We start from the raw sequence: 17,018 nt of genomic DNA on the forward strand, positions 1-17,018 counted from the left end.
TGCATAGATTGATTATTTATCCGCACGCAAAGTACACGCACAGGGAGAGGATAGCTCACTTCAATAGCTTATCACTGACATGTATCACCCCTCATACTGGGCAGAGGTTATGCATTCTAATGTGTAATCACTGCAAGGCATGATAGCCTACATGTTGCAAATCATAAAGGTCCACTGAGAAAGAAAACATATGATGGGGTGGTCACCCCTCTATTTCCATGTCTATGCGCTGGTCCTACACATATCTGATTGGCTGTGCTGTTCTTATATTTTAGAACTCCTATCCCATTGGCTCAACATTTTTAAGGCGAACTTTAAACCGACTTTACCATTTTCTAATGGGGTAGACTACGAGTAATGCAAGAACTAATAGTGGAGTCTGAAGAGTCGAGTTTATTTTCTATTTGAAAAGGAAATGATCTAGCCTATTAATTGCATTTGCAAAAATAGGCAAAACTAAGACATGTGCTCAAATTGTATATGATTGTTTTGTTTTGGCTCACCTATTGCATAAAATGTTTTATATTTCTTAGTTTCTAAATTGTATTTTTCTTTTAACAATTTCCTGGTAATTCCGTTGCTCTTGGATTATTCATAGGGTCGATTTGTAACGCAGAAGAGACCTCTAAAGATGTCAAGCAGGAGATATGCTAACTTTTTCGTTCTTGGGGTGACATTTCTTGTATTTCTTACATTTTCGAAATCTTCTGGGACACTAGTGAGGCGTTCAGCCCACAAAGGGCACGAGATGCAGAGGCGAACGGCGGGCAGGTACCACCACGCGACCGTGAATGATCAAGTTTATCACACTCAGTGGAGAATGACGACGACTTCAAAACCCAAATTAAAACAGAAACAGTACCATTTTAATGGAAAGAAGTACTGGAAATACGCAACTAATGTGACACTTCAGTTAAATGGGTGAGTAGCCAGTGATAAATGTAGTTTACAACTCCGGAGTCCGACAGTCAAAAAGCAGGTGTTTTACAATAGCCGACATTACGTAGCCTATAGTATAGAGAATCAGCCCATGGTTCAGTGTCCTTTGTCATTTGATAGTTTCATTAACATTTTGATTAAGTACACATTTGGGTGTTTTATTATTTTGTCAATTATTGTCCTCTGGAAAGTCAGGCTACTAGAAAATAATGACTTGTGCTTTGACGTACATTTCTTTCTGATGGGTAACCTACTTCAAGTTATCTGTTTCAATTATCCATCAAAATGGTAGACCACAATCCAATGTCATTCCATCCTAAAAATGTACACAGGTCTGTATGTTTGCACAAGTCCCTCTTGGAATGTGAGAAATTCTTCTATTTGACATAAGAGTTATCATGTAAGTTATATGTGACTTTACTGCACCTTTGATTAAAGTGCATGACAACAAGTGATACATGGACCCAAAGTCAAATCACACAGGACTGGGAAATGGCACTTCATGCACAGCAAAGTTCATGGAGTTTGCCACTTTCTGAACTATGGCCAGATTAGAGACCCAACACATCATCCGGTGAAGTATTCCCCTGACCTGCAGAGGAAATGTTGATCCTTAAAGCTAGGGTAGGAATTTTGATTATCCCATTGCATTGGTACATAACAGTACTTCTAGTCATACCATGAGCGTAAAACCGTATACAAGCTCTCTAAGCAATTAATAGGATTAATCATTACTTCCCCTTTTCCAGACTGCCTTATTTGGAATATTTGAATGCCTCAACTCATATGTTTTCATTCAGTGAAAAAATATTTCACTAATTGAGATAAACTAGTACACACAACTAATTTATCACCAACAGGCCATTTCTCTTTGGGGGCCATGACAGTCCCAATCTGCTCTATTTAGCCCCAATGCACAGAAGGATCCTGGCTAAATCTCCAAAATAAACACTGTCGTGGTTCTACTCGGGTGGTGGGGGGCCTCTGGGGTGGCGGTTCAGCAGTTCAACCCGGGCTTAGGTGAGCGACTGACCTTTCCCGGAAACTGGCATCGCTTCAAAGCCTCTTTGATGAGGATCTTTAGCACCCCATGTCATTTAAGAGGGTAAATATATTATTGATCTTCTCATGGGGGCGAAGTGGAGGGAAATGAATCCCTGAACTCTGCTAGAACAAGAGCATGAATTGACTTGGCGGAGCTGCAGTGAGCCTATAGAGTGTGACTGTGTAACTAAGGCTCTCTTTGTGTGAGCCTTTTTATACACAGCCACAGAGCTCCTCTGAAACATTGCAGTATTATGTGCTTGTACTGTACGGCAGGCTATAGGCGCTAACGCAACACATGCCGCAATGCAGAAGCTCTTGGAGTCTCTCATGTTCCAGAACATTAGTCCTGTTCCAGAGCAGAGAGACCCTAGAACTAAATAATCAGCATTCAGTCTGAGCCTTTTAGAATAAGACCTAGAAGATGAGAGGATAGAAAGCCCAAGTCTAAGAGTCAGGCACTTCAGAATCGGTGCTCAGTCACCAGAAGAAAAGGTTGAAGACAGAAAGATGGATAGCCTATGGCAGTGGATGGGAGCAGTGTGAGTATGCAGGCTCTTAATGGGGTGGCTCCTCCACCCAGACAACAGGTCTCACTTAGTTTTGTAAAAACAGGGGCTGGGGATTATTCTACTGTATTAGAGCAGTGTCAGAACCGCGTTAAGACTCGACTAGAGACAAAGAAACGTCCAGTAATTTTCCATTCCACAACCACCGCTGCTGACAACTCCCTATTTGGGGTGAAAGCAACCCCTCCACCTTGTCTCAGTGGTTTCTGCATTCAGCTGTCAGATCGGGAGGGAGGGAGGGAGGAGGAGGCGCTGACCGCACCGAATGAACGGCACTCATCCCATCGCCAGCTGACTCCTTCCCCTGTGCCTAGTCATATAGGACCTCCGTCATGTGACCCATGCCCTCTCTGTTGAATGAGACCATGTGCAAATGTTGACACATCAACTAGCTTGTATCTAAAACCCGTCTTCATAGTTGGAAGAACTCGGGTGGTTTTCATTTCTCAAGACCTGCACTGAAGGGAACTGTCAGTCAGAGAGAACAATGCTATGCCTGTCACAGTCCTGTTTAGGTTTGGGTTTGGTTAGGAAGTTTGCACATCTTTTGTTGAGATCGATTGGATGTTGCTGGTCAATTTAAAAATCCTTTACAAAATATCTTCATGATTGTGTCCAAACTGAAAGATCCGCAATTTAGCGTTGATATAGTTGTAATTCCAGCGCATCAATGGTCTGACAGTCTGTTTTGGCAGTGACATCTTCTGAATTAGCCTCCAACTTGGCCTGGGGTCAAAGGTCATTCCCAGTCTCCAGACAGGCTCACCTTCCTCTGGGTGAGTTCACTGCTGGGTTTGAATAGGGGCCCTGCCTCTGCTACTTTGCAGACCCCCAGTCAGACCCTTTTGGAAGAGGCTCCTGGCCCACTATTTGCAAACACACAATAAAGCCAGAAAACTGTAACTAATTAGCAAATCCCACAAAGGAGGTATAAGGGGAGCTTGGTGGCGCGGGTCACGCTGAGCTGTCACTTTGAAGAGGGCGTCGTCACCGTGGCTTGTGTTGGCGTGCTAATTGCCTCCTCCCAGAAGCCCCCTGGATAAACAGGCGGGTGCCCCAGAAAAGAGACTCTGCAGAGGACCCTTAATCCGGTTTTGTTTACCCAATCTGTGGAGCAGAGGGGGCAAGCGGCTGGCCCAGAGACAGACAGATACGGCCAGACCAGTGTGGGAACACTATCTGTCATGCATTGTGCACAGGACGGACAGAGGCCCTTCTCACCCAGGGCAACCACACCATGGCCCCTCATTCATATTCATAGCTCCCTTTTAAACAAACTGAATCTATTACGTCCAAAGGCAAGTGTAAAGACAAGGAGGTATTAACTGTTTCACACTGAAGCAACAGTACATTTCTGGGTGCCCCAAGTAGTTTTTTATGGATATCCAGGAAGTTGTGAAAATAGCACTGTGTTTAGATCCTTTTGTGATCAAATTAAGTGATTTATTTTGTATTCATGACCTTGAACTGTGTTATAAAGCAGTAGTGTCTGGGATTTTTGTGTGTGGGGTTCCTGTCTTTAAGCTTAACCTTAATTTATGACAGCCTAAACTATCTACTGTGATAACTGCTGCCAGGGGCGGACTTGTCATTGGCATTTCGAGCAAATGCCGCATGGGCTGGTCTATTTTTAGCTTTGTGGGCCTGTCTAACTTGGATTATTTTTTTGCGCAAAATGATCGTTATCTGGCTAATAATGTTGGCCTCAAGGAACAAATGGGCTGTTGTGCCGGCCTCGAGGGAAAAAATGGTCCGGTGTGGGGGCCTTAAGGGAAAAAATGGTCCGGTGTGTTAGAAATTCCAGGGCCGTTGACTGCTGCAGTGATCTGATCCTACAAACTCTGATATCTTTAATATGTTGTCTGTCTGTCTGTCTCCCTTGCTCTCTGCAGGACTAACGTATGTGGAAACAGGTGCTGCCACGGATGGACCGTTTCACCCAAGACTCAGAAATGCACCAAACGTAAGTTTCTCATGTCCACTGACATTTCTCCAAGCATAGCAGGACTGTCAGCCCTTCCATAATGTGTAATGTTGTTCCACATTGTTGGGGAAATATTATATAAAGATCTCATCATACCGTATCGTGGAATATCATGGATAAATCTTTTTGTTGTTGTTGCAAGGAGCCGCCTTATGGATGGCTGTCTTTATATCACCACGACAACCAAAGTTGTCTTGCCCATAGGGGACACAGGGGCACGTGCCCCTTCAGATTTGTCCTGTTAACAAAATATATATAATAACTCTGTAATACTACTAACCACCAACAATTTTATGAAGTTGGGTTAAGCTAGCCCAGATAGGTTCCCAACCTCATAACTAGCTACCAAGAAGCCATTTCAGGCTATCAATCAAGTTAGAATAGCTAGCTTGTCTATAACTATCTTAGCTGGCATGCCTGCTGGCAAGGTTGGTAGACTTTAGAAAAGCGAGCAATAACTAAATGTTCTGAATAGGACTGCCATTCCTTTTGTTATTTTACCCAGACTTTAGCAGAGAAGTATACTAGTTTCTTTAAAAAATAACCACCAGTCAGGAGGATACAGACAGCTCAAGAGGTATGCTTAGATATGCAGAAAAATACATATTTGTTTTTACATAGAATTAAACGTAATGATTATGGCTCTCGATTGCAGGAAAAAGCTGTTTCAGGCCTAGCCCCCCTCCGGACCACCCCCCAGCCATCTTCACGTACTTTATGCCCCTTCAGATTTTTGGAGTACATGACACCCCTGATGACAAAAGTCTCTATCATGGTACTTGTGATTGATCTGTTCCTAGTACTATACTGTATATAGATGGCAAGCTGTCAATAGTTGGTTTAATAAGGAGCGAGCGAGCATCAATCAGGCTCTATAGGACAATGGAATGTTCTCTCCACCCAGCTGGAAGTTGTAATGTCACATCCAACATCAGCAGAACCCAGTCCAACCTGTGTTTCCTCCCATTTCACTCAGTCAGACATCTGGAGCATGTATGATTTCATTGTATCATCATTTTCTGATTATGATGGCGGTGTGGATGGCAAATGTGAATTCCGGTCAAGACCTACACAGTGTACAGATATACTATCTTAATTTGACCTTTTTAAACCTCGACTACACTACAATGTGCCTTTCCTGCTGCACAGGAAAATTCTCTGCAACAACATATTGATTAATTACGATAGGACACCTTCAGACTTGCAGTGTGTAGCAAAAAGCGTCCGGTATCGATTTGTTTCGATATGTTATGAAAGTGAATGTCATGTGTTGATAGTGTTGAGTACCTCTGGTCTTGAAGAGTCTGTCGTAGGCTGCGTTTACACAGGCAGCCCAATTCTGACTTTTTTTCACTAATTGGTCTTTTGACCAATCAGATAAGCTCTGAAAAAGACATGATGTGAAAAGACCAATTAGTGGGAAAAAGTGATTCTAGATCAGCAGTGTAACTCTGAGGCACTTTATGAATACGGGCCCTACTTTGTCTACACACTGTGCTGTACACGGAGAAGAGGTCAGGAGCTTTGAAGAAAGGAAGAGCTCCTATTCATGTCTGTCTCCAACACATCTCTGTGGTGTAATCATTATAATCCACACCTCCATAAACCTTGTTTTCAGGGATTGAACACCTTTACATGATTCAACCCCTTGACCTAGAGGATTTAAAGGGCCAGTGTCATGTCAAAACAACCTGGCTCAGCATTCCTAGCACGGCCCTGCACATTGTCAGGAAGCACAAACTCACTGCGAATCTCACACTGTCACACACATTCATGCATGCACGCACAGAGGCGCACACGCACACGCAGGCATGCACACACACAAATATACACCCATACTTCCTTCCCCCCTCTAAGGTTTATTGATCAAATATAAAAGCCACACTGAGAAGGAAACTCTGAAGTGGAAGCAGATTTAGACCTAGATTCAATCAGATCAAGCGTTAACCGGCGATAGCCAACACCCACATAGCTGATGTTTTGGTGTTGTCGGCGGTGGAACTGCATTGGAGCTGTCGAATCGGTGAGCAGCTGCTCTTCTGATCTTTGTCATTAAACCACACCTGTCCCACTCGTGTTAGAAGTTCAGAATGAGAAAGTGTAGGCTATATCGAAATATGAAAATCATTAAATAAAATAATTAGGATTTCTTTAATCCTTATCGAGATGTAGATTACATCTCACATCCCAGTGTTCACATTTGTAAGCAGTGCTGCATGGGATTTCTCTTAGTTTTTTTCAATTGCTAACATGTATTGGTCAAAACTGAAGTCACATTGTCAAAACTCTTCACATAGTCAGCGAAACAAAAGTGTATGTGAACCAAACTGTGAATCATTGCTTTCACACAAAATGCATTCAATGACCACATTCTCCGAAATCCATGAACTCTGTTCTCATTCATACTCCACCACCTGCAAAACTATATATTTGCAGCACATGCTTTCAAATGCTGATTGTTTCCAAAACTGTTAGAAACACATTCAAAACAGAATGATGGCAAATGTCGTGCATTTCTGCAGTAACCAGATTGAAACATATAGAACGTTTCATCAGAATATGTAATCATTCCAAACACAGCTGATTGCAATTTGAAATTAAAATTTTTAGTCCAGTTACCAAACAGACAAAAGAGGACGGCTTCGGAATGATTTAGTTTGGAAACATGGATCAAGGAAGACCGGTTGGTGGGGAAAGAAGAGTGGCAGGGTTGGATTAGACATTCCAGAAGATACTTTCCAAGATGCATCGCCAGAGAAGACATAAGATGTGATGTTGATGAGAACTTGTGGCTAAATGGAGGAGAAAGGGAGAACTAGAACCCTCACAGTACTGTACAGTATGAGTGATTATACTATACATGTTGATGAGAACTAGAACCCTCACAGTACTCTACAGTATGAGTGATTATACTATACATGTTGATGAGAACTAGAACCCTCACAGTACTGTACAGTATGAGTGATTATACTATACATGTTGATGAGAACTAGAACCCTCACAGTACTGTACAGTATGAGTGATTATACTATACATGTTGATGAGAACTAGAACCCTCACAGTACTCTACAGTATGAGTGATTATACTATACATGTTGATGAGAACTAGAACCCTCACAGTACTCTACAGTATGAGTGATTATACTATACATGTTGATGAGAACTAGAACCCTCACAGTACTCTACAGTATGAGTGATTATACTATACATGTTGATGAGAACTAGAACCCTCACAGTACTCTACAGTATGAGTGATTATACTATACATGTTGATGAGAACTAGAACCCTCACAGTACTCTACAGTATGAGTGATTATACTATACATGTTGATGAGAACTAGAACCCTCACAGTACTGTACAGTATGAGTGATTATACTATACATGTTGATGAGAACTAGAACCCTCACAGTACTCTACAGTATGAGTGATTATACTATACATGTTGATGAGAACTAGAACCCTCACAGTACTGTACAGTATGAGTGATTATACTATACATGTTGATGAGAACTAGAACCCTCACAGTACTCTACAGTATGAGTGATTATACTATACATGTTGATGAGAACTAGAACCCTCACAGTACTCTACAGTATGAGTGATTATACTATACATGTTGATGAGAACTAGAACCCTCACAGTACTCTACAGTATGAGTGATTATACTATACATGTTGATGAGAACTAGAACCCTCACAGTACTCTACAGTATGAGTGATTATACTATACATGTTGATGAGAACTAGAACCCTCACAGTACTCTACAGTATGAGTGATTATACTATACATGTTGATGAGAACTAGAACCCTCACAGTACTCTACAGTATGAGTGATTATACTATACATGTTGATGAGAACTAGAACCCTCACAGTACTCTACAGTATGAGTGATTATACTATACATGTTGATGAGAACTAGAACCCTCACAGTACTCTACAGTATGAGTGATTATACTATACATGTTGATGAGAACTAGAACCCTCACAGTACTCTACAGTATGAGTGATTATACTATACATGTTGATGAGAACTAGAACCCTCACAGTACTGTACAGTATGAGTGATTATACTATACATGTTGATGAGAACTAGAACCCTCACAATACTCTACAGTATGAGTGATTATACTATACATGTTGATGAGAACTAGAACCCTCACAGTACTCTACAGTATGAGTGATTATACTATACATGTTGATGAGAACTAGAACCCTCACAGTACTCTACAGTATGAGTGATTATACTATACATGTTGTTGATGGTTTTTGTTGTTGTAGTTATTATTGCAGCCCTGGAATTTCAGGAATTTGTTTTTTGTTTCAACTTTTTATTTTCCATTAGTAAATTACTACATGCAACGATATAGAAAAAAATAAAGGCTATTGAAGCAAATTGCTGCATTTTTTAATTCATTCTTGTTACATATTTTAGTACAGTCAATAAAGTGAAAAGGTGTTATTCTTATTCTATAATGAAATACTGATTTATGTGAAAAATCATTCAGAGAAAAGTTTATCATTTATGTAATGCTCCCCCTGTTGTTAGTGTTTTTTAGGTCAGTGTGTGATGAGTGACAATGTACGCTTTCTGAGTGAGAATTGTTGCCAGTGTTATGGTCGAACGAGCTTATTCTGAGACATGTATGAAGTGTTTTGGTGGTCTGAGTGAGTTTTGGAGGTGAGATTAACTGTTTGGCCAAGATGCATGTTGTTAATGCAGACTGTGTGAAGGGTTTTGAAAAAGTGTCTTCAGTATTGACCGATGCTTGTCAGCAATTGAAAAAAAACTGTAATGCGACTCAGTGCAGCCAATGACAATGTCCGCATTATGTATAAGGCCGCTCGTGCATTTGGCAGCCCTTACGCAGTTCCACGTCCAGCACCACCAAAACAGCCGCTATGCGGATGTCGGCTAAAGCCAATCTGATTGAATAGAGCCCTTCGTTAGATTCAGTCCACTGTGCAGTTTGAGTCTAACTTCTGTTTGGTCACATTGTGCTAGCCTTCGTGCGAAAAAGCCATGGATAAAAAGGGTTTCCGTGCACAACCCGTGAAACATTGTCAGTAAGCGGTGCCCATCGCTGTTGATATTCATGGAGGCAGCCAGGAGATTTGTGGTAAGCTGCTGGGTTTGGGTTATGCTGTTGTTGTCTGTGGCCAATGGGCCATTACTGGAGCCCTCCAGGGGGTTCGGCCTGGGCACAATGACGCCCAGCCAGGGATGATGGGAGAAACCAAGAGCCTGGGACCGGGGGTGGAGGCCTGTGTCATGTATGCATGAATACCCGCTCCCTGTATCCAGGAACATGGCTCTCTCCCTCCTCTCCTCTTTTCATTCCTTAGTTCATTTCAGTGGAGTGAAACCTTGACCGTTCCACCATTGGCTGTTTTTCTTGTTAAGTTACAATGCACATTAAGCTGTTTGTCCTACTGAGGTTTTATTGAAATTGTAAAATGTGCCGCACAAGTGGTCGAAGCAGTTATCCTCTTACGGTTGAGTTTCTGCTCTAGCATCTTAGCCCTCTCAACCACAGTCCACTGTTCTGGTTTTATGAACCTTCTCCTCCTCTCTCTCCCCCTACTTGAAGCGAGATGCCTTCCACGTTGCCACAACGGAGCCGTGTGCAGGCAGCCCAACATCTGTGAATGCCGAACGGGCTTCTACGGGGCCCGCTGTGAGTTTGCAAGCGTGACCTACGGCCTCGTTGGCCTAACCTGGGCCTTCCTGCGCCCCACCAGCCCCATGGTCAGCACCACCACCACCCTCTCAACAACCACCGTCATTCCCACCACCACCCCAGTGCCCATTGAGACCACAGCTGCATGGAGGACAGAGGGGACACCAGTCAGCACTGTGCGCTGGAAACCTCTTACGTGAGTTTTTGACTTCTGTTTACTGTGCACTGCCTTGATTTACTGCATCACCAGCTTGTGCCATTTAGTCCCTTCTCTACTCCTCCATTTCCTCCTCCTCTCAGTTTGCTGGCTTTGATGTGCCAGTCTCCAGTCAGAGGCCTGGGTTAGCCCAGCATGTGGGCCACAGGTGCAGAGTCAGAGTGTCTGTAGCGCTTAGTTTGGTCCAGCTGATGCAGTGCAGGTGTTGGGATCAGGGCACCTTGCCAAATGGTAGATAGGGTTGGCTCAGTGCCAGCCTAGGGGTAAAGACTTATATAAAATATAAGTTGACAAAAAGATGAAGACATTGTTTTGTGCTCTAGACCAGATCATATTTTATTTAACATCAATATTTAATTTGACAGCTAACTGAACCTTTAGTAAACAATTTTTTTTAAATCATCCAGTGATGACAATATTTTGCGGCCTCAACTGATAGAGGTAACCCTTAAGTTTGTGGAATGTGAAAGAAAGCTTCTATTAAAATTGACTGTGGAGTGAAGTTACCCAGGATAGTCAGCAGGTGGAACTGTTCTCCAAATAAAATCTACTGTAATTAATAGTGGAACTAATACTGCAAACGGAGCCAGTGTGTGTGTATTTGCGTGGGTTTTTGTTCATAGTAAAGAGATGTGGTTTTTACAAGGGGTCCTAGGATTTTATTTTCAAAACTGTTAATTATGCAGACAATGGTCAGAGTGTGTCATGTAAAGAGACCAAACAGCCCTTGAAGTCATGCAAGAGGATTGCCTGTGAAAATAATACATATTTATGCTCTGAAATAAAAAAGAAAGCTTTTAGTCTCCGTAAGTCTTTTGCCAAAATGTGAACTTTGTTGGTGGGTGACAGCTGTTGGAAACTTTAATGTTCATCATTCATATAATAGTTCAGGGGTTCTTCACCTTTTTCAGCCTGGGACCCAAATAAGACATTCTGTTTTCCTGGGACCATGCTCATAAAAACATGCCCCCTTTGGGTCGCAACCCGTAGTTTTAAGAAAGGCTGCAATAGTTAATGTTATTCTCTTCAAGTCGTCTTGTAGCGTTGTTGAAATTGGTTAAAAATACAAAAATGTTCATGTTATTTAATGTATACCATACTGCAATGTTAGTTATTTAATGTATACACCATGCCTCGTGTAGTGATTCAGCATATCCTGCAAGACATGTAGTGCTAGGGAGAACTTTATAGCATTAGCACTTACTGTACTGAAGCCGGTCACTTACAGTCTAGCTGTTTCATATAGTTGAGGAACATTTCCCCTAACTGCGTACAGGCTACGTCTCCAATGCGGACTAATGAAGAAAACAGAGTTTCCCTTTACAACCCCCAGCAGCCACTGCTACTCATTCACAAAAGCAGCAAAAACATTGTCTGCAAAAGAGATATCCACTGGAGGCCTGAGGCGTCCAGCTCTGTGGGAATTTGGACCGAATCACCATAATCGTTTCTGATGATGTTGATAGTGAAATTGTATGTTGTTACAATGGCGACCAGCGACCTCAACATAGGTTTATTTTTTAATGTCTTTATTTTTAATAAATGTCTTTGTGACTACTACTTGATTTTGTATCTTGTATTGTTGTGGCAAACCAAAGCTAGAGCATCACCGTCCTGTGTCACATGCATCACTACAAACAAAGCAATCTTTTAAAAGATTTAAGGGAGCGTTGTTTGATTTGAACCTTGTGTCTGTGTACAATAAAACCATGTCTTCTGGAGAGGAAAAAAAACACAGTGGAGAAGTTAAACCCAGCAGTGATTTAATGCGTCTTGGAAAGGACGGAGCGTTTTCTCTCGTCTTTTGGCTCTGCTCCTCTTCTCATTCCTGAGTTCACATTTCACTAACCCTGCTTCCTCATCCATGTAAACAGATTGATCTCTGCAGGCTTCAACACCGCAGTATGTTGGATTTAAACTAATCACGTCTCTATGGATGTGTCCCAAATGGCACCTTATTCCCTGTGTAGTGTGCTACCTTTGACAACAGCCCTATGGTCCCTGGTCAAAAGTAGTGCACTACATAGGGAGCCATTTGGGACGCAGGCCATGTGGGGGCATTAGTACACTGCTTTGACTGTGTTTACTGTGAACCAAAGCCATAGCAGTCTGATGTACAGTATGTATGCATTACTATGGCCATTCTATAGGATTACGTGCAATCTGCTAGACTGTGCTGCTGTAGGTCAGATTGATGGAATAGGTACAACCACTGTCCATGAGCATCTATCTCTGCTCTGTTTGCTGTCCAGTCTAAGTGAAGTTAAATGCCTCAGACCACCAGGCCGGCTCCCTGTCATCACACACGGACACGCACACACTCGTCTAGGTTTAGTCTGGTCCCGAGACAGTTAGACATAAGCCCTATTTCTTCTTAGAGTATGACCCCAGTGCCTCTGCATAGTTTGACTTCTCCTTATCTCTGTTCCCTTGTTGCTGGGCAGAATCATTAAGAGACAACACCCTTGGATCAGGTTATTAAATAGAATTTTAGAGACGTGTCTAAATAGTTTAATAATGTTTTTAGGTAAACAAATTCCCTGTCCAAAGCTTTTAAACCTCTTATGGTGGCACGTTGCTCCAACTTAGTTTCAAGTTACTCTGAGTTGATTTAGGCAAGCTTTTTGAAACACTCTTAAAGGGGTCCTACTCCAACTATTCTCATTGTTTTTCACTCAACGATGCTAATGCTAAACTGTAACTAAGTAAATATCTTGGGTCACTGATTCACCAGGTCCATGGTACTCAACAGGTATCCATAAGAAGGTAAATGCATAATGTAGTGTAGGTGAATACTCCTAACAGGCCCATGCAGTTCTGTACTAGTGGCTCGGACACAGATGGACTCTGTGTAAGATCACCCTGTCTGCAGGCACAGTGCACTCTCTCAGAATTCCACAGAATGATATAGGCATCTGAAATGATGCCAAACCGCGAGCCGTCAAAAAAAAAAAAAAGGTGCTGTAACCTGGGGACGGTATTGCGCAAGACATGGAGTGGTGTGTTAAGTAAACAGTGATCGCATCAAAACATAGGGATTTGGTGGATATCCTTATTAAGTAAACATGGGAGGAGAATGTATTAACTTGGTATGGTGGAGCCTGTAACATACTGAGATCTGTCACCCCAATTATGATTTCCCAGGCTTGAATGAACTGGTTTTATCCCTACTCCCACTATGCACCTCCACTGCAGCTGTTTGATGTTGGATGTTTGTTTCAAGTTCTGTTTTCCCCCCCACACAAGTTATGGTCGGTCAAGTGCAGGTCAGGGCTACATGTTCAGCTGGGGATTATCGAAATGATGCTATCACCAAAACATTTCCAACTTCAACGTTCAAGTGTCTCTACTACAAGAGATTCTTACATGGCTGACCAAACTGGCTCCTTTTGTAAGCTGTTGATTTTGTCTATCTTCACCAGTGAGGTTCATGACACTCAGGTTAAAATACCAAAACCAACTGTGAACCAACTATATTAATTTGGTGACAGGTCAAAACACACATGAAACATTCAAGTTCTATTTTAGCGCATGGCAACGCAGACGCCCGCAAGCAGTTTGGAGGAAATTATTGAATAACATGTATGTGTAAATTGATTTTGCAACACTCGCACATGCAACGCAAGTGGTTTGTTCAGCATGTTAGTGATTCACTTAGTTTTTTTTATTTGTATTTCCACAAGGGACATGTATAATCTATTGGTTCACTAGAGTTTGTCAAACTAATTTGGGTACTAGGATTAAATCAAGGCTTCAGTGCTGTTATTCATTTTACAAAACCAAATGTTTTTCAAGGGTCAGCACTTAGGATAGTAGAGAGTAGTCTTGGACCGTATACCATATATATTGTTTACCGGGGTATTTGGAAATAGCCACGGAATGGTTTTTCCATCCTGTGACTTTTTCTTTTAAGTTTTAAAATAAATGGTCATATTTGTATCTACTTTTTAAGTAAATACCTGCAGTCAACTTGTGCAATACGTTAGGCGGTAAAGCAGATCACGTTCTTCATTTCACCTGTCACATTATTTTACATTGAGGCTGACTGTAGTTCCCCAGAACAGTTGAGCCAGCTGTGTATTTGGTTTAACTTGCTAGTTAGCTAAGTAAGTGGCTGAATTAATAAGGAGACGGGGCATCATATAGTGTTAGCTTTCTGCCGTGTTTGAGCAGTCAAAGCTCTTTGGATGAGTTATTTGTACAGCTGCCATGGCTATCTTGATTTCCTATAGTTTTTTTTTTTCCTCTCCTTCTCGTCCCCTCAATCTGCTCCTCCCCCATCTTCTCTGAGCAGAGCAGGCAGGTCGTTGCCCTACTGTCACGTTGTGTAATGATAGAAGACAGGCGCAGGAATACAAAAATAGGGGCTTTTATTTCTCTACCCAAAATAGCAAAGATCATAAAAATGACGGGGACGAATCCCGAATCCCAGAAGTTTACCTTCACCTTAGCCAAATACATTTAAACAATTTTTTTTTTACAATTCCTGACATTTAATCCCAGTAAAAATTCTCTGTTTTAGGTCAGTTAGGATCACCACTTTCTTTTAAGAATGTGAAATGTCAGAATAATAGTAGAGAATGATTTATTTCAGCTTTTATTTCTTTCATTACATTCCCAGTGAGTCAGAAGTTTACATACACTCAATTAGTATTTGGTAGCATTGCCTTTAAATTGTTTAACTTGGGCCAAACTTTTCCAGTAGCCTTTCACAAGCTTCCCACAATAAGTTGGGTGAATTTTGGCCCATTCCTCCTGACAGAGCTGGTGTAACTGAGTCAGGTTTGTAGGCCACCTTGCTCGCACACGCTTCTTAAGTTCTGCCCACAAATGTTCTATAGGATTGAGGTCAGGGCTTTGTGATGGCCACTCAAATACCTTGACTTTGTTGTCCTTAAGCCAATTTGCCACAACTTTGGAAGTATGCTTGGGGTCATTGTCCATTTGGAAGACCCATTTGTGACCACTTTTTTTAACTTTCTGACTGATGTCTTGAGATGTTGCTTCAATATATCCACATCATTTTCCTACCTCATGATGCCATCCATTTTGTGAAGTGCACCTGTCCCTCCTGCAGCAAAGCACCCCCGTTCTTCACAGTTGGGATGGTGTTCTTCGGCTTACAAGCATCCCCCTTTTTCCTCCAAACATAACGATGGTCATTATGGCCAAACAGTTCTATTTTTGTTTCATCAGACCAGAGGACATTTTTCCAAAAGGTACGGTCTTTGTCCCCATGTGCAGTTGCAAACCGTAGTCTGGCTTTTTTATTGGCGGTTTTGGAGCAGTGGCTTCTTCCTTACTGAGTGGCCTTTCAGGTTATGTCGATATAGGACTCGTTGTACTGTGGATATAGATACTTTTGTACCTGTTTCCTCCAGCATCTTCACAAGGTCCTTTGCTGTTCTACTGGGATTGATTTGCACTTTTCTCACCAAAGTACGTACATCTCTAGGTCTCCTTCCTGAGCGGTATGACGGCTGCGTGATCCCATGGTGTTTATACTTGCATACTATTGTTTGTACAGATGAACATGGTACCTTCAGGCATTTGGAAATTGCTCCCAAGGATGAACCAGACTTGTGGAGGTCTACAATTTTATTTCTGAGGTCTTGGCTGATTTCTTTTGATTTTCCCATGATGTCAAGCCAAGAGGCACTGAGTTTGAAGGTAGACCTTGAAATACATCCACAGGTACACCTCCAACTGACTAAAATGATTTCAATTAGCCTATCAGAAGCTTCTAAAGCCATGACATAATTTTCTGGAATTTTTCAAGCTGTTTAAAGGCACAGTCAACCTAGTGTATGTAAACTTCTGACCCACTGGAATTGTGATACAGTGAATTATAAGTGAAATAATCTGTCTGTAAACAATTGTTGGAAAAATTACTTGTGTCATGTACAAAGTAGATGTCCTAACCGACTTGCCAAAACTATAGTTTGTTAACAAGAAATTTGTGGAGTGGTTGAAAAACTAGTTTTAATGACTCCAACTTAAGTGTATGTAAACTTCTGACTTCAACTCTATATACACATACTAATCAGGGGAAATGGGAACCAGGTGTGTGTAATTAGACAAGACAGTCCGGGGTTGGTGGTAATGAATCCGGTTCAGTGACGCCTAGAAGCCTGGTGACGTAGACCTCCGAATCTGGTGAACGGAATGAGCAGCAGTCCTGGGGGAATCCATGACACCTACCGATTCCATACTGCACACAGACAGTTTGTACACATGCTGCTCCAGTGTTGTTCCTTCAGACAAGCATGCATCAAAACTTTGTTCATTAGCACAATGTCTCTCGTTCACATTTGCTTATAAATTACCAAACTCACCAAAAATGACATCTGGTAGCTACGATCTATATTCAGTACCAGTCGAAGGTTTGGACACACCTACTCATTCCAGGGTTTTTCTTTATTTTTACTTTTTTCTACAATGTGTATTAATAGTGACGACATCAAAACTATGAAATAAGACATGGAATCATGTAGTAACCAAAAAAGTGTTAAACAAATCAAAATATATTTTATATTTGAGATTCTTCAAAGTAGCCACCCTTTTGCCTTGACAGCTTTGTACACT

The 17,018-nt window shown here is 41.7% G+C and overlaps 1 protein-coding gene across 2 annotated transcripts in view; it reads left to right on the forward strand.

Annotated features, from left to right (window-relative positions):
- Positions 1–321: 321 nt before the first annotated feature.
- LOC106580734 (latent-transforming growth factor beta-binding protein 4) overlaps positions 322–17,018 on the forward strand; it is a 68,960-nt gene continuing 52,263 nt past the window's right edge. Inside the window, exons 1-3 of one of the 2 annotated variants that reach the window (XM_014162079.3) lie at positions 322–921; positions 4,445–4,515; positions 10,127–10,412. In XM_014162079.3, the coding sequence (XP_014017554.2) occupies positions 632–921; positions 4,445–4,515; positions 10,127–10,412 (647 nt within the window). In that variant the 5' untranslated portion in view covers positions 322–631. The remainder of the gene's footprint in view (positions 922–4,444; positions 4,516–10,126; positions 10,413–17,018) is intronic. The other variant, XM_014162080.3, reaches the window with a different exon arrangement.

Source organism: Salmo salar, chromosome 20 (assembly GCF_965601325.2).
Source record: "Salmo salar chromosome 20, fSalSal1, whole genome shotgun sequence".
NCBI lineage: Eukaryota > Metazoa > Chordata > Actinopteri > Salmoniformes > Salmonidae > Salmo > Salmo salar.